General features: G+C 48.7%; 1 protein-coding gene across 2 annotated transcripts in view; it reads right to left on the bottom strand.

Annotated features, from left to right (window-relative positions):
• The window catches only part of trpm7 (transient receptor potential cation channel, subfamily M, member 7), a 207,375-nt gene that overhangs the window by 7,730 nt on the left and 175,188 nt on the right, over nt 1–24,457 (bottom strand). For both annotated transcript variants that reach the window (XM_072470267.1, XM_072470268.1), the window contains one exon: nt 8,876–8,982. In XM_072470267.1, the coding sequence (XP_072326368.1) occupies nt 8,876–8,982 (107 nt within the window). The remainder of the gene's footprint in view (nt 1–8,875; nt 8,983–24,457) is intronic.

Below are 24,457 nucleotides of genomic sequence, written 5' to 3'. Positions count from 1 at the left end.
TAGAGACGACCCATTGGCTGCTTTACCTGAAAGGAACGTCTGGGGCCTTGGACAGTAAGGAGGGAAGAGGTAAAGGAGCAGTGTTGCACCTTCTGTGTTGCAAAGAAAGGTATTTTGGGAAGGGGATGAGGTGTTGGCGGCGATAAAGGCCCAGACTGTGTCGGAGCGAATGGTCCTTTTTGGAATACAGGAGACTGGTGTTTGCTGGGATGATGCTGGTGTTGGCAGAAATGGCAGAGGAAGATCCACTCAATAAGGAGGCTGGTGGTGTGTAAAATGAGGACAAAGGAAACCCCATCATAGCTCAGGTAAGGAGGGTAAAGGAAAAAGTACAGGAAATGTGTCAGAAACGGGTTGATGGCACCATCAGTTGAGGCGGGGTTGTGACTCCTCGCCTGAGGAAAAGGACACCACGTTAGAAGTACTATTGTAGATGGTAGCATCATCATAGAACATAGAACGATACAGCGCAGTACAGGCCCTTCGGCCCACAATGTTGCACTGACATGGGAAGTCAAAAAACAAAAGCCATCTAACCTACACTATGCCATTATCATCCATATGTTTATCCAATAAACTTTTAAATGCCCTCAATGTTGGCGAGTTCACTACTGTTGCAGGTAGGGCATTCCACGGCCTCATCAGAACAGATGTAATGGAGACAAAGAAATTGGGAGAATGAAAGGAGCTGTTACAGGAAGCAGTGTGAGGACGTGTAGTCGAGGAAGCAGTGTGAGGACGTGTAGTCGAGGAAGCTGTGTGAGTCAGTAAGCTTACATTTTTCCTTTCAGACAATGCTTTTTAAAAAAAAAAAAAAAATTTTTATTCTCCTCCTTTTTCACATTTTCTCCCACATTTACACCCATCAACAATAAACAATAATCAGCAAGATATGTCAGTCCCCATAATAACAACGATCCCATCCATCCACCAACCCCCAACCCGCATGTTTACATAAACAAATGGCAAAAAGGAATCAGGGATTACCCGTAGTCACCCTTAACCTACACAGCTCCCCCCCCCCCCAACCAACGCCGTCCAGCCTCTGAGTACCGTACATGATACCCAAGAGTTGTAACCCCCCCCCCCAAAAGTCTCCAGCTCCTCCCGTCCACTGCCTCTAGTAAAACTCCTCCTCCCAACCTCGGTTCCTTTCAGACAATGCTGACACCTACTCTGGGTCAAAGCTTTCATTTTTCACACCATCATTGCCGCTCCTTTTGTTGTGATCCAGGACATTTGTCATTTAATTTCACCTGCTCTCCAGCCTATCCCCAATCGTTGCTCCTGCCTGCCCTTCCCCCTTTCCCAACAGCATCAAGCCCATCATGTCACCTCTCTCCAGTTCAGAAGAGCCACATTGGACTTTGTTTCTCTCCACAGAAGGGGCTGTTTAGCACAGGGCTAGGGGCTGTTTAGCACAGGGCTAGGGGCTGTTTAGCACAGGGCTAGGGGCTGTTTAGCACAGGGCTAGGGTCTGTTTAGCACAGGGCTAGGGGCTGTTTAGCACAGGGCTAGGGGCTGTTTAGCACAGGGCTAAATCGCTGGCTTTAAAAGCAGACCAAGGCAGGCCAGCAGCACGGGTTCAATTCCCGTAACAGCCTCCCCGAACAGGCACCGGAATGTGGCGACTAGGGGCTTTTCACAGTAACTTCATTGACGCCTACTTGTGACAATAAGCGATTTTCATTTCATTTTCATGTTGCCAGCCCGAGTTTTTCCAGCATTTTCTGTTTTTATTTTAAGTAGGAAAGTAAGTTGTCGATTGGAGGTAAACTCTTACGAAGGGATATAGACAGGTTAAGCAAGTGAGCAGAAACTTGGCAGATGGAGTAGAATGCGGGTAAATGTAAACTTGTCCACTTTGGCAGGAAAAGAAAAACAGCAAATTGTTTAAATATTTAAAATGGGCGGCACAGTGGTTAGCACTGCTGCCTCACAACGTCACAGGCCCAGGTTCAATTCCGGCTTGGGGTGACTGTCTGTGAGGAGTTGGCACGTTCTCCAAGTGTCTGCGTGGGTTCCTTCCGGGTGTCCCGGTTTCCTCCCATAGTCCAAAGTTGTGCAAGTTAGGTGGATGGACCATGCTAAATTGCCACTGTTTCTAAAGGTCATGTGGGGTTATGGGGTTACAGGGATAGGGTGAGGGAGTGGGCTTAAATGAGGTGCCATTTCCGCGGGCTAGTGTAGACTCGGGCTGAAGGGCCTCCTTCGGCATTGTAGGGATTCTACGATTGTGTGTGAGATTGCTGAACTCAGAGGTACAAAGGGATCTGGGTGTTTTGGTTCTGCAATCACAAAAAATTAGTGTGCAGACACAGGAAGTGATTAGGGAGGCAAATGGAAAGTTGGCATCTATTACAAGCAGTGTGAAATATGTATGTTGGGATGTTGTATTGCAGCTATACAGGGTTTGGTGAGAACACATCTGGAACACTGTGTCCAGTTTTGGTCTCTTATTTGAAAAAAAGAGATTTAATTGCGTTAGAAACAGTTCAGAGCAGGTTCAGTCGACTCACTCCCGTAATGAGGCGATTATCCTAAAAAGAAATGTTGAACAGGCTAGGCCGTTAAGAGATCAGTGGAGGCTGGGTCATTGAATTTATTCAGGCAGAGGGGCAGCACGGTGGCGCAGTGGTTAGCACTGTGGCCTCACGGCACCTAAGTCCCAGGTTCGATCCCAGCTCTGGGTCACTGTCCGTGTGGAGTTTGCACATTCTCCCCGTGTCTGCGTGGGTTTCGCCCCCACAACCCAAAGATGTGCAGGTGGGTGGATTGGCCACGCTAAATTGCCCCTTAATTGGAAAAAACAAATTGGGTACTCTAAATTTATATTTTTAAAAAAGAATTTAATCAGGCAGAGTTAGAGGTTTTCCTGCTCCTAATCCTCTGTTCCTAAATTAAAAGTTTGTATTTTTATTCATTTGCAGAATGTGGGCTTCACTGCAAAGCCACACATTTATTATCCATCCTGGGTGCCCAATAACATCAATTCTACTACAACTGCTTTATGACATAATCAGGGCAGGCACCTCATCTCACCGCAAATGTCCATTTTTGGACCAGGTTGGTAATGAGGTCTGGAACCAAGTGGTCCGAACAGAAGCAGAGTTTGTGCTAAGTGTGTGCTGCTTCAGAGCATTGCTGGCGACACCTTCTTGAAACTATATGTAAATAATCCAACCAGCGAAGGGGCCTGGTATTGGGGAATGAGCCAGGCCAGGTGGTCAAAGTTTCAGTAGGGGAGCATACCGGGAACAGTGACCATAATTCAGTAAGTTTTAAGGTAATGTTGGATAAAGATAAGTGTAGTCCTCAGGTGAATGTGCTAAATTGGGGGAAGGCTAATTATAACAATATTAGGCAGGAACTGAAGAACCTAGATTGGGGGCAGATGTTTGAGGGTAAATCAACATCTGGCACGTGGGAGGCTTTCAAATGTCAGTTGATAGGAATTCAGGACCGGCGTGTTCCTGTAAGGATGAAGGAGAAGTATGGCATTTTTGGGAACCTTGGATAATGAGGGATATTGTGAGCCTAGTCCAAAAGAAAAATAAAGCAATTGTCAGGGATAGAAGGCTGGGAACAGATGAAGCCTGTGAGGAATACAAGGAAAGTAAGAAGGAACTTAAGCAAGGGCTAAATGGTAGCACAGCGATTAGCACTGTTGCTGCACAGCGCCAGGGTCCCGGGTTCGATTCCCAGCTTGGGTCACTGTCTGTGCGGAGTCAGCACGTTCTCCCCGTGGATTTCCTCCGGGTGCTCTGGTTTCCTCCCACAAGTCCCGAAAGATGTGCTGTTAGGTGAATTTGAAATTCTGAATTCTCCCTCTGGCGCGAATGTAACTTGCTACTTGTCAGTCCAAGCCTGGATATTGTCCAGGTCTCGCTGCATTTGGACATGGACTGCTTCATTATCTGAGGAGTGGCGAATGGTGCTGAACATTGTGCAGTCATCTGCAAACATTCCCACTTCTGACCTTATGATGGAAGGGAGGTCATTGATGAAGCAGCTGAAGATGGTTGGGCCGAGGACACTACCCTGAGGAACTCCTGCAGTGATGTCCTGGAGTTGAGATGATTGACCTCCAAACACCACAACCATCTTCCTTTGTGCCAGGTATGACTCCAACCAGCTTAGAGTTTTGCCCCTAATTCCCATTGACTCTCGTTTGGCTAGGGCTCCTTGATGCCATACACGGTCAAATGCTGACTTGATGTCAAGAGCTGTCACACACCTCTGGCATTCAGCTCTTTTGTCCATGTTTGAACCAAGGCTGTAATGAGGTCAGGAGCTGAGTGACCCTGGCGGAACCCAAACTGAGTGTCCGTGAGCAGGTTATTGCTGAGTAAGTGCTGCTTGATAGCACTGTTGATGACTCCTTCCACCACTTTGCTGATATTGGAGAGTAGACTGATAGGGGGGTAATTGGCTGGGTTGGATTTGTCCTGTTTCTTGTGTACAGGACACACCTGGTTTCCGTAATGCTGGGTAGATGCCAGTTTTGTAGCTGTACTGGAAAAGCTTGGTTAGGGGTGCAGCAAGGTCTGGAGCGCGAGTCTTCAGTATTATTGCCAGTATATTGCCAGGGCCCACAGCCTTTGCAGTATCCAGTGCCTTCAGCCGTTTCTTGATATCACCTGGAGTGAATCGTATTGGCTGAAAACGAACATCTGTGATGCTGGGGACCTCCAGAGGAGACGGAGATGGATCATCCACTCAGCACTTCTGGCTGAAGATTGTTGCGAATGCCTCAGCCTTGTCTTTTGCACAGATGTGCTGGGCTCCTCCATCATCGAGGATGGGGATATTTGTGGAGCCTCCTCCTCCTGTGAGTTGTTTAATTGTCCACCACCATTCACAGCTGGATGTCGCAGGACTGCAGAGCTTAGATCTGATGTGTTGGTTGTGGAATCGCTTCGCTCGGTCTGTTGCTTGCTGCTTATGCTGTTTGACACACAAGGAGTCCTGTGTTGTAGCTTCACCAGGTTGACAACTCATTTTTAGGTCACAGGTGTTGTTCCTGGCACGCTCTCCTGCACTCTTCATTGAACCAGGGTTGACCCCCTGGCTCGGTGGTAATGGTAGAGTGGGGGATAAATAATTTGGAGAAAACGTATCTGGCTTGATTAGTAAGTTTGCGGATGACACAAAGTTGGAATTGTGGATAGTGATGAGGACCATCAGAGGATACAGCAGGATGTAGATGGGTTAGAGACTTGGGCGGAGAGATGACAGATGGAGTTTAATCCAGAGAAATGTGAGGTAATGCATTTTGGAAGGTCTAATACAGATGGGAAATATACGGTACATGGCAGAACCCTCAAGAGTGGCAGAGGGATCCGGGTGTACAGGTCCACAGGTCACTGAAAGTGGCAACGCAGGTGAAGAAGGTAGGCAAGAAGGCATACGGCAGTCATTTTCAAACTCAAGGTCGTGACCCACAGGTGGGTCATGGCCAGGTGGCAGGAGGGTCGTGGAGCAATCAGTCGCGACACTCCCGATCGCGGGATGAAGTGCCCAACAGCCATTACCAGCTTTCAAGAACGCCGGCCGACCCTTGCATGCATATCCCCTCAGCCAGATGCAGCAGTGCGCAGGCCCGTAGCCCAACGGGGCAGAACGCCTCCTCTACGTCAGCGCACTGTTCCAGGTGTGGATTTTTTAAAAATGATTAGTCTTCCCGCCAGAAGAGGCGGCAGAGAGCAGGTCACGGGCCCAGTACACGGACGTCACCTACACTGTGTGCAAAATTACTGAGGAAGCTTCCTCCATTTTGTAGCTGCCAGCAAGCAACAGGACTGCGTGAAGAACTGAGGATGGATCTTTCTGGACTAAGGAAGAGAGGGCCAGAGACACAAACCGGCCAGGATCTCACAACTGAATCTGCTGGAGAGAGCTTCACAGGAGAGTCCACATCAGGACAAAGCAATGCTGGTGTGATCTCCAGGACCTCTGATGAACAACCCGTACAGAAATGTACCATTGAGATAGTGAGGAGCAAACAGGATCACCTGTCGCATTAAAGGAAAGCAAAAATGGTGGGTCGCAAAGTCTGGGCAGCGTCCGTCTCGAATTTTGGGTGGCGTGGATCTCGAAGGCCGGCCAGCATGGATCGCAAGGTTCAGCCGATTGGTAAAAATGGGTCCCCGGAAAAAAAAAAAAGTTTGAAAAGCACTGGCTTTCATCAGCCGGGGCATTGAGTATAAAAATGGGCAAGTCATGTTGCAGCTGTACAGAACCTTAGTTGGGCCACACTTGGCGTACAGTGTTCAATTCTGGTTGCCACACTACCAGAAGGATGTGGAGGCTTTGGAGAGGGTGCAGAAGGTTTACTAGGATGTTGCCTGGTATGGAGATAACTAGCTATAAGAGGTTGGATAAACTTCGTCCATTCTCATTGAAACGAGGGAGGTTGAGGGGCGACCTGATCGAAGTCTACAAGATTATGTGGGGCATGCACAGAGTGGATAGTCAGAAGCTTTTTCCCCAGGGTGGAAGAGTCAATTACTAGGGGACATAGGTTTAAGGTGTGAGGGGCAAAGTTCAAAGGAGGTGTTCGAGGGAAGTTTTTATTACACAGAGGGTAGTGGGAACCTAGGTGGTGGTGGAAGCAGGGACGATAGTGACGTTTAAGGGGCATCTTGACAAATACATGAATAGGATGGGAATAGAGGGATACGGACACAGGAAGTGTAGAAGGTTTTAGGTTAGACGGGCAGCATGGTCGGCGCAGGCTTGGAGGGCCGAAGGGCCTGTTTCCTGTGCTGTACTTTTCTTTGTTCTCCTACACTGAACTGTTCAAGTTGTCACTGGGGCAACAATCTACTGCTGCTGCAGAGAAAGGGGGAAATGTTTTTCAAAATAAGTTGGACCAAAAGTCACCACCAGCTGTATTGACCAAGTACTTGTGCCAGATCAGCAGAGAGATCTTTGAGCTGGTGTCCAGTCTTCTATGACCTGATACAACATTGTTTTGTTTCACTGGCTAAATCTCATGGCAATTAACCAGCTCGATTGAGATTTAACACTCAAGGATATACGAGTCATGGTGGGAGTGCAGCATTCATAGATTCATAGAATTTACAGTGCAGAAGGAGGCCATTCAGCCCATCGAGTCTGCACCGGCTCTTGGAAAGAGCACCCTACCCAAGGTCAACACCGCCACTCTATCCCCATAACCCAGTAACCCCACCCAACACTAAGGGCAATTTTGGACACTAAGGGCAATTTATCATGGCCAATCCACCTAACCCGCACATCTTTGGACTGTGGGAGGAAACCGGAGCACCCGGAGGAAACCCACGCACACACGGAGAGAATGTGCAGACTCCGCACAGACAGTGACCCAAGCCAGAATCGAACCTGGGACCCTGGAGCTGTGAAGCAATTGTGCTATCCACAAGGCTACCGTGCTGCCCCATTGGTTTACATGATTTCTGGACTCTAGGGAGTCAATTATAAAGACAGATTTGAAAGCTAGGGTTTCATTTTTCCTCATACTTCCTCAGGAATCATAGAATCTACAGTGCAGAAGGAGGCCATTCGGCCTATCAAATCTGCACTAGCCCTTGGAAAGAGCACCCCACTTAAGCCCACGCCTCCACCTTATCTCTGTAACCCCACCTAACCATTTTTGGACACTAAGGGCAATTTATCATGGCCAATCCACCTAATCTGCACATCATTGGACTGTGGGAGGAAACCGGAGCACCCGGAGGAAACCCACGCAGACACGGGGAGGATGTGCAGACTCCGAACAGACAGTGACCCAAGCAGAGAATCAAACCTGGGACCCTGGAGCTGTGAAGCAACTGTGCTAACCACTGTGCTACCGTGCTTCCCTAGCTAGGAAACTAAGGAAATTTGGCATATCCCTTACCAACTTTTACAGATGCATCATAGACAGCATCTTATCTGGCTGCATCACAGCCTGGTATGGCAACTGCTCGGCCCAGGACCGCAAGAAACTTCAGAGAGTCGTGAACCCCGCGCAGTCCATCACACGAACCTGCCTCCCATCCATTGACTCCATCTACACCTCCCGCTGACTGGGGAAAGCGGGCAGCATAATCAAAGACTCCTCTCACCCGGCTTACTCACTCTTCCAACTTCTTCCATCGGGCAGGCGATACAGAAGTCTGAGAACACGCACGGACAGACTCAAAAACCGCTTCTTCCCCACTGTCACCAGACTCCTAAATGACCCTCTTATGGACTGACCTCATTAACACTACACCCTGTATGCTTCATCCGATGCCAGTGCTTATGTAGTTTCATTGTATATGTTGTGTTGCCCTATTATGTATTTTCTTTTATTCCCTTTTCTTCCCATGTACTTAATGATCTGTTGAGCCTCTCGCAGAAAAATACTTTTCACTGTACCTCGGTACACGTGACAATAAACAAAATCCAAGCCAATCCAATAATTTATTGGAATTTAGCAGGTTAAGGGATGATTTGATCAAAGACATTAAGGGGAACAACAGAGTAGAAAGAGAAACTATTTCTGCAGTTGGAGAGGCTAGATTATGGGCTAAGTTAGGTCATAGATCAGTCAGGACCACACTGAATGCCAGCGGAACAGGCTCAAAGGGAAAAATGGCCCCTCATTTTTTGGCCATGAGTCAATTCCCAGACATAGGGCTCGACCCCCGATACAGGTTAGGGAAAGAATTCCAATAATTAGGGCTGCCATACTGCTCAGTGGCTGCTGGAAGCAAACTGGAGGATGTTGCACTTGATGAAGTAACCCAGTCATTATCTGGCTCACTGAGGGCGAGGTGTTTGGTCACCAACACTTCGGGAATTATTACCCAGAACGAGTCACTGCAGAGAGTGAGCGAGTGAGAAAAGGATGTGTAAAAAGTCTTACCAGGAAGTTTGAGTCTTCCACAGCAGGAATTACAGCGATGTTTAGTTCGAAAATTTTTAACTGCATCCTCTCCCAAATTAGCAGGCCCAAACACCATGTCATGTGACCTGAAATGAAACACTGTGAAAAATACAGGCACAGCAGCAATTTTGGTGATTATCACACAACATAGAAACAGCTGGAAGCTTCAAGTCTGTCTGCAGAAATTTATATTATGGCGTTTCCCAAGTGGCAAAATATTCTGTTAGATTATTCGGTAATGAACAAACCGAGCGTTTCCTGTACAATTGTCTTTTGCTGCAGACACAAAGTGGCACCTCGAGTGGGTACGGCCAAAAACCAGTTAATGTCATTGAGACCTGGCAACAGGTATTGACCATATCGTAGAATAAGAGAATTTACTGTGCAGAAGGAGGCCATTCGGCCCATAGAGTCTGCACCGGCCCTCACAAAGAGCACCCTACTCAAGCCCACGTCTCCACCCTATCCCCGTAACCCCACTTAACCTTTTTGGACACTAAGGGCAATTTATCACAGCCAATCCACCTAACCTGCACATCTTTGGACTGTGGGAGGAAACCCACGCAGCCACGGGGAGAACGTGCAGACTTCGCACAGACAGTGACCCAAGCCAGGAATCGAACCTGGTACTCTGGAGCAGTGAAGCAACTGTGCTAACCATTGTGCTACCTTGCTGCCCATGTGTGCCAAGATAGAATGGTGAACCTATTTAAAACTTTTAGTACAGTAATATTTGGAGTGATAACATAATTTGGAGTAGAAAACAAAAATGTACGAAGAAGGATGTTGAGGCAACAGGATGTGGTACAGATTCAGGAGACTGCTGTTTAATATGGAGTAATGCAAACATGAAGAAACACTTGAAAACTGCAGTGGTTTGCATGAGCACAAGGTGATCATGGGGACATTTGATTTGAATTTAAAATTCTGAAGCAATAGGGCTGTGTTAGGGTATCAGGGTCATTTGAGACCTCAGCGGGTGATTGTGAATTCCTCTGTCCAGCTAAAGGTCCCATGGTTAGGATTTCTGTCCAAATTCGACAGCGGAAGCAGCAAATTCTCAGCAGTGATGGTGGAATGGCTGAAACCTGGAGGGACACGGTCGTTTATAGGCAGATGATCTTTTGGGAAGAGGGCTTGTGTTTCTTGTAAGCAAACAGCAGAAGGCAAGAATACACCCCTATTGGTGGAACGTCACCTGATCTGGATTGATGTCAGCAATGTTTTTGCAAGAACTTCAGTTTTCCATCTTTGGGTTGTATGAGCAACATTTCCTAATAAATGTCTCATTGTGAGTGTAAGGATCCAAGCGTGTGAAACTTCTGTACCTTTTCTCTTTGCAGCTCTTGAGAATATAGCAAACAGGAAACCACCTGTAGAGTCAGGCAGACTCAAAATCTTATCTTTCTCTCTCCCTACAGATGTTGTCAGACCTGCTGAGTTTTCCCAGCATTCTGTGTTCTCGTTTCAGGAAACCACCTCATGAATTCTTGTAATAATAATCTTTATTGTAACAAGTAGGCTTACATTAACACTGCAATCATTTAAATGGTTGAAATTGTACAGTAAGCAATAGGCACAGAGAAAACTTCCTCATGGCTGCACTGCCTTCAGAATACTTCTGACATTTGGCGAAACAGTATGAGATGTTATGCTGTGATGAGCCACCTAATTTAGTGAACAATATTGGCTAAACATTTTAAATAATCCCAATCTGTACCAGTACTCAAATCAAATTGGACTGACTTCCGGTGGCGGCCAGGGAGCGAGCGGTCACACATTTGGTGGCTCCCACTCAACGTATTTTTTGGTCCTTTCCCCATCTGAGGGGCGAACGTTTGGATGGAAAGAAGTGTAGGAGTGCCCGGGGAAGGTGTAACTCCTCTGGTGTGGCCGGCGGATGGAGCCACGAACTGGGAGTGGGTCCAGAAGAAAGAGCAGCTGGAACAGGAGAGACTTTGTGATGCGCCACAGGATAAGAGGCGGAGGGCAAGGGGGCTGCCCTACCTGCCCAGTGGTCAAGGGAACCGCTGGTGGAGTTTCTGAACCCTAAGTTCAGCCAGCAGAGGAAGGAGGCCATGACAGACCTGGCGAAAGTGGTGGAGCCGGTCAAAGCCGGGATCAAGAGAGTCGAGCAGAGGCTGGAGTCCCAGAGCCGGGCGATATAGAAAGTGCAGGAGGAGTGGGGGAGGTTTGGGAGGCCAACGGTAAAGGAATTTTCAAATTTTGGTGAATGTGGGGTTGCTGGCGGATGAGGTGTGCGAGCGGGTGAGGGCTGCCATCCGGGGGTATGTGTAACTCAATGACACAGGGGGATGTCATGGCCGCCACGCTGTGGGAGGCACTCAAGGCAATGGGTTTGGTGAGCTGGGGGAGGGTGGTGGTATGTATTTCAATTTGGGTGCATATGGAAAAGACGGAATGGGCAGAGATGGCAAGGCTGGTGGAAAAGATTCTGAGGGTGGGCAGGGAGTTTTCGGAGACCCCGGAGGCAGGGTTGTTGAAGGAGAGGCAGAGATTTCAGATGGAGGTCGGATCAGTGTCCATGGGGAAGGCAGTGGGGCAGCTGCGGAGGGCCAGAGGGGTGGTATATAAATACGGTGAGAAGGCGAGTAGGATGCTACCCACCAGCTGAGGGAGCAGGAGGCAGCGAGGGAGATTGGCAGAGTAAAGGACGAAACGGGAAGGGTGGTGTTGGACCCTGTGGGGTGTGAACGGGGTGTTGAGGCTTTTTACAGGAGTTTGTATGAGGTTTGGGGGGGGCTGTTCCTGGATGGGTTGGAGTTCCCCAGGAGTTGGTGCAGGGATTGGGGGAGCAGATGAAGGGGGACTTTAAGAGGTGGGATGTGCTGTCACTGTCGTTGACAGGGCGGGTGCAGACAGTAAAGACGCCGGTGCTGCCAAAGTTCCTGTTTGTATTTCAGAATCTCCCGATCTTTGTCCCGAAGTCGTTCTTTAACAAGGTTAACGCGCTATCTTGGGGTGTGTATGGGCGGGGAAGACCCCACAGGTCAAAGGAGCTTTTTTGGAGTGGGGGCGATATTGGGGGGGGGGGGGTTGGGGGGGGGGGGGGGGGGGAGAGAAGCTGGCTGGCGTTGCAAATACACTGAATTACCACTCGTCTGCGAACATCGCTATTGGCAGGAAATGGGGGAGGGGTTGGTGTGGGGTTTGATGGAGGTGGCTTCTTGGGGGGAACGAACTGAAGGGCATTGTTAACAGCGCCTCGACCGTTCTCGCCGGCCAGATACTCTGTGAACCCAGTGGTGGTGTCGGCCTTCAGGTTCAGGATTTTGTGAAGAGAGAGGTGCAGTCCTTTCCTGGGTTGTCGCCCTTGGGGTTAGAACAAAGAACAAAGAAAAGTATAGCACAGGAACAGGCCCTTCGGCCCTCCAAGCCCGTGCCGACCATGCCGCCAGTCTAAACGAAAATCTTCTGCACTTCCTGGGTCCGTATCCCTCTATTCCCATCCTATTCATGTATTTGTCAAGATGTCCCTTAAATTTCACTATCGTCCTTGCTTCCACCACCTCCTCCGGCAGCGAGTTCCAGGCACCCACTACCCTCTGTGTAAAGAAACTTGCCTCGTACATCTACTCTAAACCTTGCCCCTCGCACCTTAAACCTATGCCCCCTAGTAATTGACCCCTCTACCCTGGGGAAAAGCTTCTGACTATCCACTCTGTCTATGCCCCTCATAATTTTGTAGACCTCTATCAGGTCTCCCCTCAACCTCCGTCGTTCCAGTGAAAACAAACCGAGTTTATTCAACCGCTCCTCATAGCTAATGCCCTCCATACCAGGCAACATTCTGGTAAATCTCTTCTGCACCCTCTCCAAAGCCTCCACATCCTTCTGGTAGTGTGGCGACCAGAATTGAACACTATACTCCAAGTGTGGCCTAACTAAGGGTCTATACTCCTGGATCAGCAATATGGCAGGGTTCATTAAATTGGAGTGTGTGAAATTTGCCTTGAGGGGGTCGGTACAAGGCGGTGGCAACCGTTCTTAGACTTCCTGGCAGAACGGTAGACATTGGTCAATGGCAGCAAAAACTCGGGGGGGGGGGGGGGGGGGGGGGGGTGTTTACTTTATTTCTGTTTTTGTTATTTACACTGGAGGGTCCAGGGGGGTGTATATACCAGTTGTGTTAAGTCGGGGTGTTAATGTAAATTTATTATTTATGTACAGGGGGGAGGGAGGGTTGTTTTTCTAGACCATGTTTTGCACTTAACCCTGTTGGGTTCCTTTTTCATTTTGTTATTGATATTTTATGAAAACCTTAATAAAAATTATTTTTTAAAAAACTAAGGTTCTATAGAGCTGCAACATGACTTGCCAATTCTTATACTCAATGCCCCGGCCAATGAAGGCAAGCATGCCGTATGCCTTCTTGACTACCTTCTCCACCTGTGTAGCCCCTTTCAGTGACCCGTGGACCTGTACTCCTAGATCTCTCTGAGTGTCAATACTCTTGAGAGTTCTACCATTGACTGTATAAAGGTTGAAAGTCAAGATGCTGTCTAAGGGGGAGTTAGGGGAGGGGAAGGTGTCTGAGGTCTACAAGGAGCTGATGGATTGGGAGAAGGCTCTGGTGGGGGATTTAAAGCAGAAGTGTGACTGAACAGGTAGACGAGGGTAGAGCAGTTGATGTGGTGTATATGGATTTCAGCAAAGCGTTTGATAAGGTTCCCCACGGTAGGCTATTGCAGAAAATACGGAGGCTGGGGATTGAGGGTGATTTAGAGATGTGGATCAGAAATTGGCTAGCTGAAAGAAGACAGAGGGTGGTGGTTGATGGGAAATGTTCAGAATGGAGTTCAGTTACAAGTGGAGTACCACAAGGATCTGTTCTGGGGCCGTTGCTGTTTGTCATTTTTATCAATGACCTAGAGGAAGGCGCAGAAGGGTGGGTGAGTAAATTTGCAGACGATACTAAAGTCGGTGGTGTTGTCGATAGTGTGGAAGGATGTAGCAGGTTACAGAGGGATATAGATAAGCTGCAGAGCTGGGCTGAGAGGTGGCAAATGGAGTTTAATGTAGAGAAGTGTGAGGTGATTCACTTTGGAAGGAATAACAGGAATGCGGAATATTTGGCTAATTAAAGTTCTTGAAAGTGTGGATGAGCAGAGGGATCTAGGTGTCCATGTACATAGATCCCTGAAAGTTGCCACCCAGGTTGATAGGGTGGTGAAGAAGGCCTATGGAGTGTTGGCCTTTATTGGTAGAGGGATTGAGTTCCGGAGTCGGGAGGTCATGTTGCAGCTGTACAGAACTCTGGTACGGCCGCATTTGGAGTATTGCGTACAGTTCTGGTCACCACATTATAGGAAGGACGTGGAGGCTTTGGAGCGGGTGCAGAGGAGATTTACCAGGATGTTGCCTGGTATGGAGGGAAAATCTTATGAGGAACAACAAAGAACAAACAAAGAACAAAGAAATGTACAGCACAGGAACAGGCCCTTCGGCCCTCCAAGCCCGTGCCGACCATACTGCCCGACTAAACTACAATCTTCTACACTTCCTGGGTCCGTATCCTTCTATTCCCATCCTATTCATATATTTGTCAAGATGCCCCTTAAATGTCCCTATCGTCCCTGCCTCCACTACCTCCTCCGGTAGCGAGTTCCAGGCACCCACTACCCTCTGCGTAAAAAACTTGCCTCGTACATCTACTCTAAACTTTGCCCCTCTCACCTTAAACCTATGCCCCCTAGTAATTGACCCCTCTACCCTGGGGAAAAGCCTCTGACTATCCACTCTGTCTATGCCCCTCATAATTTTGTATACCTCTATCAGGTCGCCCCTCAACCTCCTTCGTTCCAGTGAGAACAAACCGAGTTTATTCAATCGCTCCTCATAGCTTATGCCCTCCATACCAGGCAACATTCTGGTAAATCTCTTCTGCACCCTCTCTAAAGCCTCCACATCCTTCTGGTAGTGTGGCGACCAGAATTGAACACTATACTCCAAGTGTGGCCTAACTAAGGTTCTATACAGCTGCAACATGACTTGCCAATTCTTATACTCAATGCCCCGGCCAATGAAGGCAAGCATGCCGTATGCCTTCTTGACTACCTTCTCCACCTGTGTAGCCCCTTTCAGTGATCTGTGGACCTGTACTCCTAGATCTCTTTGACTTTCAATACTCTTGAGGGTTCTACCATTCACTGTATATTCCCTACCTGCATTAGCCCTTCCAAAATGCATTACCTCACATTTGTCCAGGTTAAACTCCATCTGCCATCTCTCCGCCCAAGTCTCCAGACAATCTAAATCCTGCTGTATCCTCAGACAGTCCTCATCGCTATCCGCAATTCCACCAACCTTTGTGTCGTCTGCAAACTTACTAATCAGACCAGTTACATTTTCCTCCAAATCATTTATATATACTACAAAGAGCAAAGGTCCCAGCACTGATCCCTGTGGAACACCACTGGTCACAGCCCTCCAATTAGAAAAGCATCCCTCCATTGCTACCCTCTGCCTTCTATGGCCTAGCCAGTTCTGTATCCACCTTGCCAGTTCACCCCTGATCCCGTGTGACTTCACCTTTTGTACTAGTCTACCATGAGGGACCTTGTCAAAGGCCTTACTGAAGTCCATATAGACAACATCTACTGCCCTACCTGCATCAATCATCTTAGTGACCTCCTCGAAAAACTCTATCAAGTTAGTGAGACACGACCTCCCCTTCACAAAACCGTGCTGCCTCTCACTAATACGTCCATTTGCTTCCAAATGGGAGTAGATCCTGTCTCGAAGAATTCTCTCCAGTAATTTCCCTACCACTGAAGTAAGGCTCACCGGCCTGTAGTTCCCGGGATTATCCCTGCCACCCTTCTTAAACAGAGGAACAACATTGGCTATTCTCCAGTCCTCCGGGACATCCCCTGAAGACAGCGAGGATCCAAAGATTTCTGTCAAGGCCTCAGCAATTTCCTCTCCAGCCTCCTTCAGTATTCTGGGGTAGATCCCATCCGGCCCTGGGGACTTATCTACCTTAATATTTTTTAAGACACCCAACACCTCGTCTTTTTGGATCACAATGTGACCCAGGCTATCAACACCCCCTTCTCCAGACTCAACATCTACCAATTCCTTCTCTTTGGTGAATACTGATGCAAAGTATTCATTTAGTACCTCGCCCATTTCCTCTGGCTCCACACATAGATTCCCTTGCCTATCCTTCAGTGGGCCAACCCTTTCCCTCGCTACCCTCTTGCTTTTTATGTAAGTGTAAAAAGCCTTGGGATTTTCCTTAACCCTATTTGCCAATGCCTTTTCATGACCCCTTCTAGCCCTCCTGACTCCTTGCTTAAGTTCCTTCCTACTTTCCTTATATGCCACACAGGCTTCGTCTGTTCCCAGCCTTTTAGCCCTGACAAATGCCTCCTTTTTCTTTTTGACGAGGCCTACAATATCACTCGTCATCCAAGGTTCCCGAAAATTGCCGTATTTATCTTTCTTCCTCACAGGAACATGCCTGTCCTGTATTCCTTTCAACTGACACTTGAAAGCCTCCCACATGTCAGATGTTGATTTGCCCTCAAACATCCGCCCCCAATCTATGTTCTTCAGTTCCCGCCTAATATTGTTATAATTAGCCTTCCCCCAATTTAGCACATTCATCCTCGGACCACTCTTATCCTTGTCCACCAGTACTTTAAAACTTACTGAATTGTGGTCACTGTTACCGAAATGCTCCCCTACTGAAACATCTACCACCTGGCCGGGCTCATTCCCCAATACCAGGTCCAGTACCGCCCCTTCCCTAGTTGGACTGTTTACATATTGTTTTAAGAAGCCCTCCTGGATGCTCCTTACAAACTCCGGCCCGTCTAAGCCCCTGGCACTAAGTGAGTCCCAGTCAATATTGGGGAAGTTGAAGTCTCCCATCACCACAACCCTGTTGTTTTTACTCTTTTCCAAAATCTGTCTACCTATCTGCTCCTCTATCTCCCGCTGGCTGTTGGGAGGCCTGTAGTATACCCCCAACATTGTGACTGCACCCTTCTTATTCCTGATCTCTACCCATATAGCCTCACTGCCCTCTGAGGTGTCCTCTCGCTGTATAGCTGTGATACTCTCCCGAACAAGTAGCGCAACTCCGCCTCCCCTTTTACATCCCCCTCTATCCCGCCTGAAACATCTAAATCCTGGAACGTTTAGCTGCCAATCCTGCCCTTCCCTCAACCAGGTCTCTGTAATGGCAACAACATCATAGTTCCAAGTAGTAATCCAAGCTCTAAGTTCATCTGCCTTACCCGTAATGCTCCTTGCATTAAAACATATGCACTTCAGGCCACCAGACCCGCTGTGTTCAGCAACTTCTCCCCGTCTGCGCTGCCTCAGAGCCACACTGTCCCTATTCCCTAGTTCTCCCTCAATGCTCTCACCTTCTGACCTATTGCTCCCGTGCCCACCCCCCTGCCATACTAGTTTAAACCCTCCCGTGTGACACTAGCAAACCTCGCGGCCAGGATATTTATGCCTCTCCGGTTTAGATGCAACCCGTCCATCTTATACAGGTCACACCTGCCCCGGAAGAGCTCCCAGTGGTCCAGATAACAGAAACCCTCCCTCCTACACCAGCTGTTTAGCCACGTGTTTGTCTGCTCTATCTTCCTATTTCTAGCCTCACTGGCACGTGGCACAGGGAGTAATCCCGAGATTACAACCCTCGAGGTCCTGTCTTTTAACTTTCTGCCTAGCTCCCTGAACTCCTGCTGCAGGACCTCATGCCCCTTCCTGCCTATGTCGTTAGTACCAATATGTACAACGACCTCTGCCTGTTTGCCCTCCCCCTTCAGGATTCCCTCTACCCGTTCGGAGACATCCTGGACCCTGGCACCAGGGAGGCAACATACCATCCTGGAGTCTCTTTCACGTCCACAGAAGCGCCTATCTGTGCCCCTGACTATAGAGTCCCCTATAACTATTACTCTTCTGCGCTTTGACCCTCCCTTCTGAACATCAGAGCCAGCCGTGGTGCCACTGCTCTGGCTGCTGCTGTTTTCCCCTGATAGGCTATCCCCCCCGACAGTATCCAAAGGGGTATATCTGTTCGAGAGGGGGACAACCACAGGGGATTCCTGCACTGACTGCCTGCCCTTTCTGGTGGTCACCCATTTCTCTGCCTGCACCTTGGGTGTGACCACACTTACATAACTGCGATCTATGACGCTTTCCGCCACCTGCATGCTCCTAAGTGCATCCAATTGCTGCTCCAACCGAACCATGCGGTCTGTGAGGAGCTGCAGTTGGGTGCACTTTCTGCAGATGAAGCCATCCGGGACGCTGGAAGCCTCCCGGACCTGCCACATCTCACAGTCAGAGCACAGCACCCCTCTAACTGACATTGCGTCAATTAATTAAAATTAAAATTTGTCTTTTTTTTTTTTTTTTTTTAAATACTTTTTTTAAATTTCAAAGTTACTGTCAACTATCTGTTTCCTAGCACTAGATTTCTAATAGAAATGCGATAGCTAACTATAATATTCTCCGATCTCTGGCTTAGATATCCTCTAAATTATAATTAAGTTATTATGTTTAATTAGTTCCCAAATACTCAAAAAAATTTAGGTTAGAATCCCAACCAGCCACTCAGGTCACAGCTTTTCTGTGATGTCACTTCAGTTTCCCCCCCGACACACACAATTTGAAAAAAGGTATAAAAGTAAAAATCACTTGCTTACCTTCTGAGATGTTCTCAGCTTCTCTCGCTGACAGAGACTGCTCCTCCACCTCCAATCCTTGACCTGCACAATGCTAATAATATAATAATAATATAATATGGCACTTACCTTACACCAATGGGTCTTATTATTAGGTTAGAGGAGGAGGGCGGGTGGGAGACACTACACGTGTAGTGTCTCGGGTTTCCTCTCCACCAGAATTTATTGGTTGGGGGGGGGGGGGGACTTGCCAGAGGTCGAACTTCCGGTTCCCGCCGAAATCCAAAGGGCTGCTCCTGTAAAGGTAAGTGCTTTTCAACTAACTACTCACCTCCCAGAAGGCCCCTGCGCACCGCTGCCGCCGAAATCCAAAGGGCTGCTCCTGTAAAGGTAAGTGCTTTTAAATTCACTACTCACCTCCAAGAAGGCCCCTGCGCACCGCTGCCGCCGAAATCCAAAGGGCTGCTCCTGTAAAGGTAAGTGCTTTTAAATTCACTACTCACCTCCAAGAAGGCCCCTGCGCACCGCTGCCGCCGAAATCCAAAGGGCTGCTCCTGTAAAGGTAAGTGCTTTTAAACTAACTACTCACCTCCCAGAAGGCCCCTGCGCACCGCTGCCGCCGAAATCCAAAGGGCTGCTCCTGTAAAGGTAAGTGCTTTTAAATTCACTACTCACCTCCAAGAAGGCCCCTGCGCACCGCTGCCGCCGAAATCCAAAGGGCTGCTCCTGTAAAGGTAAGTGCTTTTAAACTAACTACTCACCTCCCAGAAGGCCCCTGCGCACCGCTGCCGCCGAAATCCAAAGGGCTGCTCCTGTAAAGGTAAGTGCTTTTAAATTCACTACTCACCTCCAAGAAGGCCCCTGCGCACCGCTGCCGCCGAAATCCAAAAAAAAAAAGGCTGATGGACTTGAGCTTGTTTTCGTTGGAGAGAAGAAGGTTAAGAGGAGACTTAATAGAGGCATACAAAATGATCAGGGGGTTGGATAGGGTGGACAGTGAGAGCCTTCTCCCGCGGATGGATATGGCTGGCACGAGGGGACATAACTTTAAACTGAGGGGTAATAGATATAGGACAGAGGTCAGAGGTAGGTTCTTTACGCAAAGAGTAGTGAGGCCGTGGAATGCCCTACCTGCTACAGTAGTGAACTCGCCAACATTGAGGGCATTTAAAAGTTTATTGGATAAACATATGGATGATAATGGCATAGTGTAGGTTAGATGGCTTTTGTTTCGGTGCAACATCGTGGGCCGAAGGGCCTGTACTGCGCTGTATTGCTCTATGTTCTATGTTCTATAAGTGGGAGGAGCTGGGTGGGGAGGTGGAGGACGGGATGAGGGCTGAGGCCCTGTGGAGGGGGAATGCGTCCTCGTCGTGTGTGAGGCTCAGCCTTATCCAGTTTAAAGTGTTTCATAGGGCACATATGACGATGAGCAAGTTCTTTGAGGAAGTAGAGGACAGGTGTGGGCGGAGCGCGGGGAGGCTCGCGAATCACATCCACATGTTTTGGGCTTGGCCGAAGCTAAAGGGGTTCTGGCAGGGGTTTGCGGACGTAACGTTCGGGTGTTGAAAGATCCGGGAGTCCAGGGGGCGAGAGATGCCGACATCTTGGCCTTTGCCTCCCAGATAACCCAGAGATGATCTGAATTGGATGGAGGGACTCGGAGCCGCCGAAAGCGGGGGAGCAACCTGGCGGAATTCCTGAGGCTGGAGGTCGTCCTGAGGGGGTCGGTTGATGAGTTTGCTCGGAGGAGGAAGCTGATCATTGACTTCTTTCAGGAGGATTGAGGAGTCAGCAAAAAGGGAGTCCAAATAAACCCCATCCACTGGTTCCCTCTCGTCAACTGTATAAGTTGCATCCTCAAGGAATTCTAGTAGATCTGACGAGCATGATTTCCCCATCAAAAATCCATGCCGACTCAGTCTGATTCTGACACTGTTTTCTCAGTGCTCTGCTATAGACTCTTTGATGATGGGTTCTGGAATTTTCCCATGACTGACATCAGGCTTACTGGTCTTTAAGACCATAAGACCAAGGAGCAGAATTAAGCCACTCGGCCCATCGAGTCTCATTTGGCCTCCACAGCCTTCTGCGGCAATGAGTTCCACAGATTCACCACCCTCTGGCTGAAGAAATTCCTCCTCATCTCTATTCTAAAGGATCGTCCCTTTAGTTTGAGATGGTGCCCTCTGGTTCTAGTTTTTCCTACAAACGGAAACATCCTCTCCATGTCCACTCTATCCAGGCCTCACAGTATCCTGTAAGTTTCAATAAGATCCCCCCTCACTGTCTGTGCGGAGTCTGCACGTTCTGCTCGTGTCTTCGTGGGTTTCCTCCGGGTTCCTCCCACAGTGCAGGTTAGGTGGATTGGCCATGACAAATTGCCCTTAGTGTCCAAAAAGATTACTGGGTTACGGGGTTAGGATGGCGGTGTGGGCTTATGTAGGGCACTCTTTCCAACGGCCGGTGCAGACTCGATGGGGCGAATAGTCTCCTTCTGCACTGTAAATTCTATGAAATTCTGTGATTCTATGACTCCAAAGACCCTTTGTGCTTCTGATTTCCTAAGCATTTCCCCACTTAGAAAATAATCTATACCTCCATTCTTCCGACCGAAGTGCATAACCTTACACTTTTCCACATTGTATTCCATCTGCCACTTCTTTGCCCACTCTCCTAGCCTGTCCAAATCCTTCTGCAGCCGCCCTGCTTCCTGAATACTACCTGACCCTCTGCATAGGTTTCCCCAGAAGCTTCCCCTAAGTGATGGCCACTACACTCACCTCTGCCCCCTGATTCTCCAGGAGCTCTGGCATCCCACTGGTGTCTTCCACCATGAAGACTGATGCAAAGTAACTATTCGGTTCCTCTGCCATTTCTTTGTTTCCTATTATTACTTCTCCAGCTTCATTTCAGTGGTCCAAGGTCTATTTTTTCCTCTCTCAACTTTTATATAATGAAAAAACTCTTCCCATCATCTTTTATATTACTAGCTAGCTTACACTCAAACTGCAGGGTAAATTCTATCATATTGTGGTCACTGCTCCCTAAGGGGTCCTTCACCTTAAGTTCCCTAATCAAGTCTGCCTCATTACACATCACCAAATCCAGAATTGCTGTTCCCTAGTAGGCTCTGTCACAAGCTGCTCCAAAAAAACATCTCTTAGACATTTTCTTGGGATCCACTACCAACCCGATTTTCCCAGTCCACCTGCATATTGAAGTCCCCCATGATTATTGTAATATTGCCTTTTTTACATGCCTTTTCTATCTTCTGATTTATTTTCTGCCCCACAACCTGACTAATGCTAGGGGGCCTGTACATACCTCCCATCAGGGTCTTTTTACCGTTGCGATTCCTCAACTCTACCCACAGAGATTCTTTGCCTTCTGATCCTATATCGCTCCTTGCTATCGATTTAACTTCATTCCTTACTAACAATGCAACACCACCCGCTTTGCCCATCTGCCTGTCCTTTCGATAGGACACATTCCCTGTTTTCTCTATACCTCCCTTTTTAAAGGGAGGGGTTACATTAGCTTCACTCCAATCTGTAGGAACTGTTCCAGAGTCCATAGAATCCTGGAAGATGACCACCAATAAATCCAGTTTCTAGGGCCACTTCCTTAAGTACTCTAGAGATGTAGATTATCAGGCCCTAGGGCGTTAATTGGCCTTCAATCCCATCAATTTCCCCAACACCATTTCTCTATTAATACTGACCTCCTTCAGTTCATAACATAGAACATAGAAAATACAGCACAGAACAGGCCCTTTGGCCCACGATGTTGTGCCGAACTTTTCATGGCGACCCTGGGGGAATTTGGCCGGTTTTCGGGGTAAAAATTGAATATGACAAAAAGTGAAATGTTTGTAGTTCAGGAGATGGGCCAAGGGGACCGGCTGAGGAAGCTGCCATTCTGGTTAGTTGGGGACAGTTTCAGGTACCTGGGAATACAAGTGGCGCGGGATTGGGGTCGACTACACAAGCTGAACCTGTCCCAGCTGGTAGGTCAAATGCGAGGAGAGTTCCGGAGGTGGGATGCGCTCCCACTGTCGTTAGCTAGGAGAGTACAGACAGTTAAAATAACGGTCCTCCCGAGATTCTTATTCGTGTTCCAGTGTCTCCCCATTTTCATTCCACGTTCCTTTTTTAAGAGGGTAAGCAAGATCATTTTGGGCTTTGTATGGGCGGGCAGGTCCCCGCGGATGAAGGGGGTGATGCTCGAGCGGAACCGAGGGGAAGGGGGGCTTGCACTGCCGAATGTTAGCAACTATTATTGGGCGGCCAACATAGCCATGATAAGGAAGTGGGTGGTGGGGGAGGGTTGGCTTGGGAGCGGGTTGAGGCAGTCTCATGTAGGGGTACCAGTCTGGGGGCGTTGGTGACGGCGCCTCTGTCGTTCCCGCCGGCGCGCTTCTCCACCAGTCCTGTAGTGGTGGCGGACCTTCGGATCTGGGGACAGTAGAGGAGGCACATGGGAGCAACGGGAGCATCGGTCTGGTCCCCGATGTGACAACCATCGGTTTGCCCCGGGGAGGTTAGATGGGGGGGGGTTCCGGGTATGGCAGAGGGCGGGGATTGAGCGGATGGGAGATTTGTTTTTGGAAGGGAGCTTCCCTAGCTTGAGGGCCCTGGAGGCCAAGTTTGGGTTGACGAGGGGGTATGAATTCCGGTATATTCAGATGCGGGACTTTTTGCATAGGCAGGTGCCATCTTTTCCACTCTTGCCATGAAAGAGGATCCAAGACAGGTAGTGTCTGGAGGATGGGTGGGGGAGGGAAGTGTCTCGGATATTTACAAAGAGCTCATGGGGCAGAGGAGACATAGACCGAGGAGCTGAGACATAAATGGGAGGAGTTGGGAGATTGGGGAAGGCCTCTGGGCGGACGCGCTGAGCAGGGTCAATGGGACTGCAACATGTGCCAGGCTTGGCCTGATTCAATTTAAGGTCGTCCACCGGGCCCACATGACAGTGTCCCGGATGAGCAGATTCTTCGGCGTAGTGGACAGGTGTGTAAAGTGTCTGAGAGGACCGGCAGACCATGTCCACATGTTTTGGGCATGTCCAAAACTTAGGAGATACTGGCAGGGGTTCGAGGATGTCATGTCCAGAGTATTGAACACGCGGGTGGAAATCAGTCCAGAGGTGGCGATCTTTGGGGTTTCAGAGGCCCCGGAAGTCCAGGGGGAGAAAGAGGCCGACGTCTTGGCCTTTGCTTCCCTGGTAGCCCGGAGACGGATACTTCGATCTTGAGGGACTCAAAGCCCCCGAAGTCGGAAGCCTGGCTGTGAGACATGGCGAGTTTCCTGGGCTTAGAGTAAATCAAGTTCGCCTTGAGAGGGTCGTTGTTAGGGTTCGCCCGGAGAATTAATCGTCCGGGGGGGGGGGGGGGGGGGGGGGGGAGTATCGGGGGTCAATTAGGCAGATCTGGGTGGGGCTACGGCAATTGCACTATGTACTTTGTTTACTGTACAGTTCTTTTGTTTTCTCGTTCTGTAGTTCTACTGTTAACAATGCCAAAAAATACCTCATTAAAATTGTTTATTAAAAAAAGACAGATAGATTTCTACATCTTAAAAACATCAAGGGATGGGCAGCACGGTGGCGCAGTGGTTAGCACTGCTGCCTCGCGGTGCCGAGCTCCCGGGTTCGATCCCGGCTCTGGGTCACTGTCCGTGTGGAGTTTGCGTATTCTCCCCGTGTCTGCGTGGGTTTCGCCCCCACAACCCAAAGATGTGCAGGGTAGGTGGATTGGCCGCGCTAAATTGCCCCTTAATTGAAAAAAAAAAATGAATTGGGTACTCCAAATTTAAAAAAAAAAAGAATGCAGCAAGTGGAACTTCGTTTTTACGCAAGTTGATGCACTACCTTGAAACAA

The sequence above is a fragment of the Scyliorhinus torazame genome, chromosome 12 (assembly GCF_047496885.1).
Source record: "Scyliorhinus torazame isolate Kashiwa2021f chromosome 12, sScyTor2.1, whole genome shotgun sequence".
Taxonomy (NCBI): domain Eukaryota; kingdom Metazoa; phylum Chordata; class Chondrichthyes; order Carcharhiniformes; family Scyliorhinidae; genus Scyliorhinus; species Scyliorhinus torazame.
Note: the sequence above shows the minus strand (reverse complement) of the source record. Positions and strands in the feature narration are given on the sequence as shown.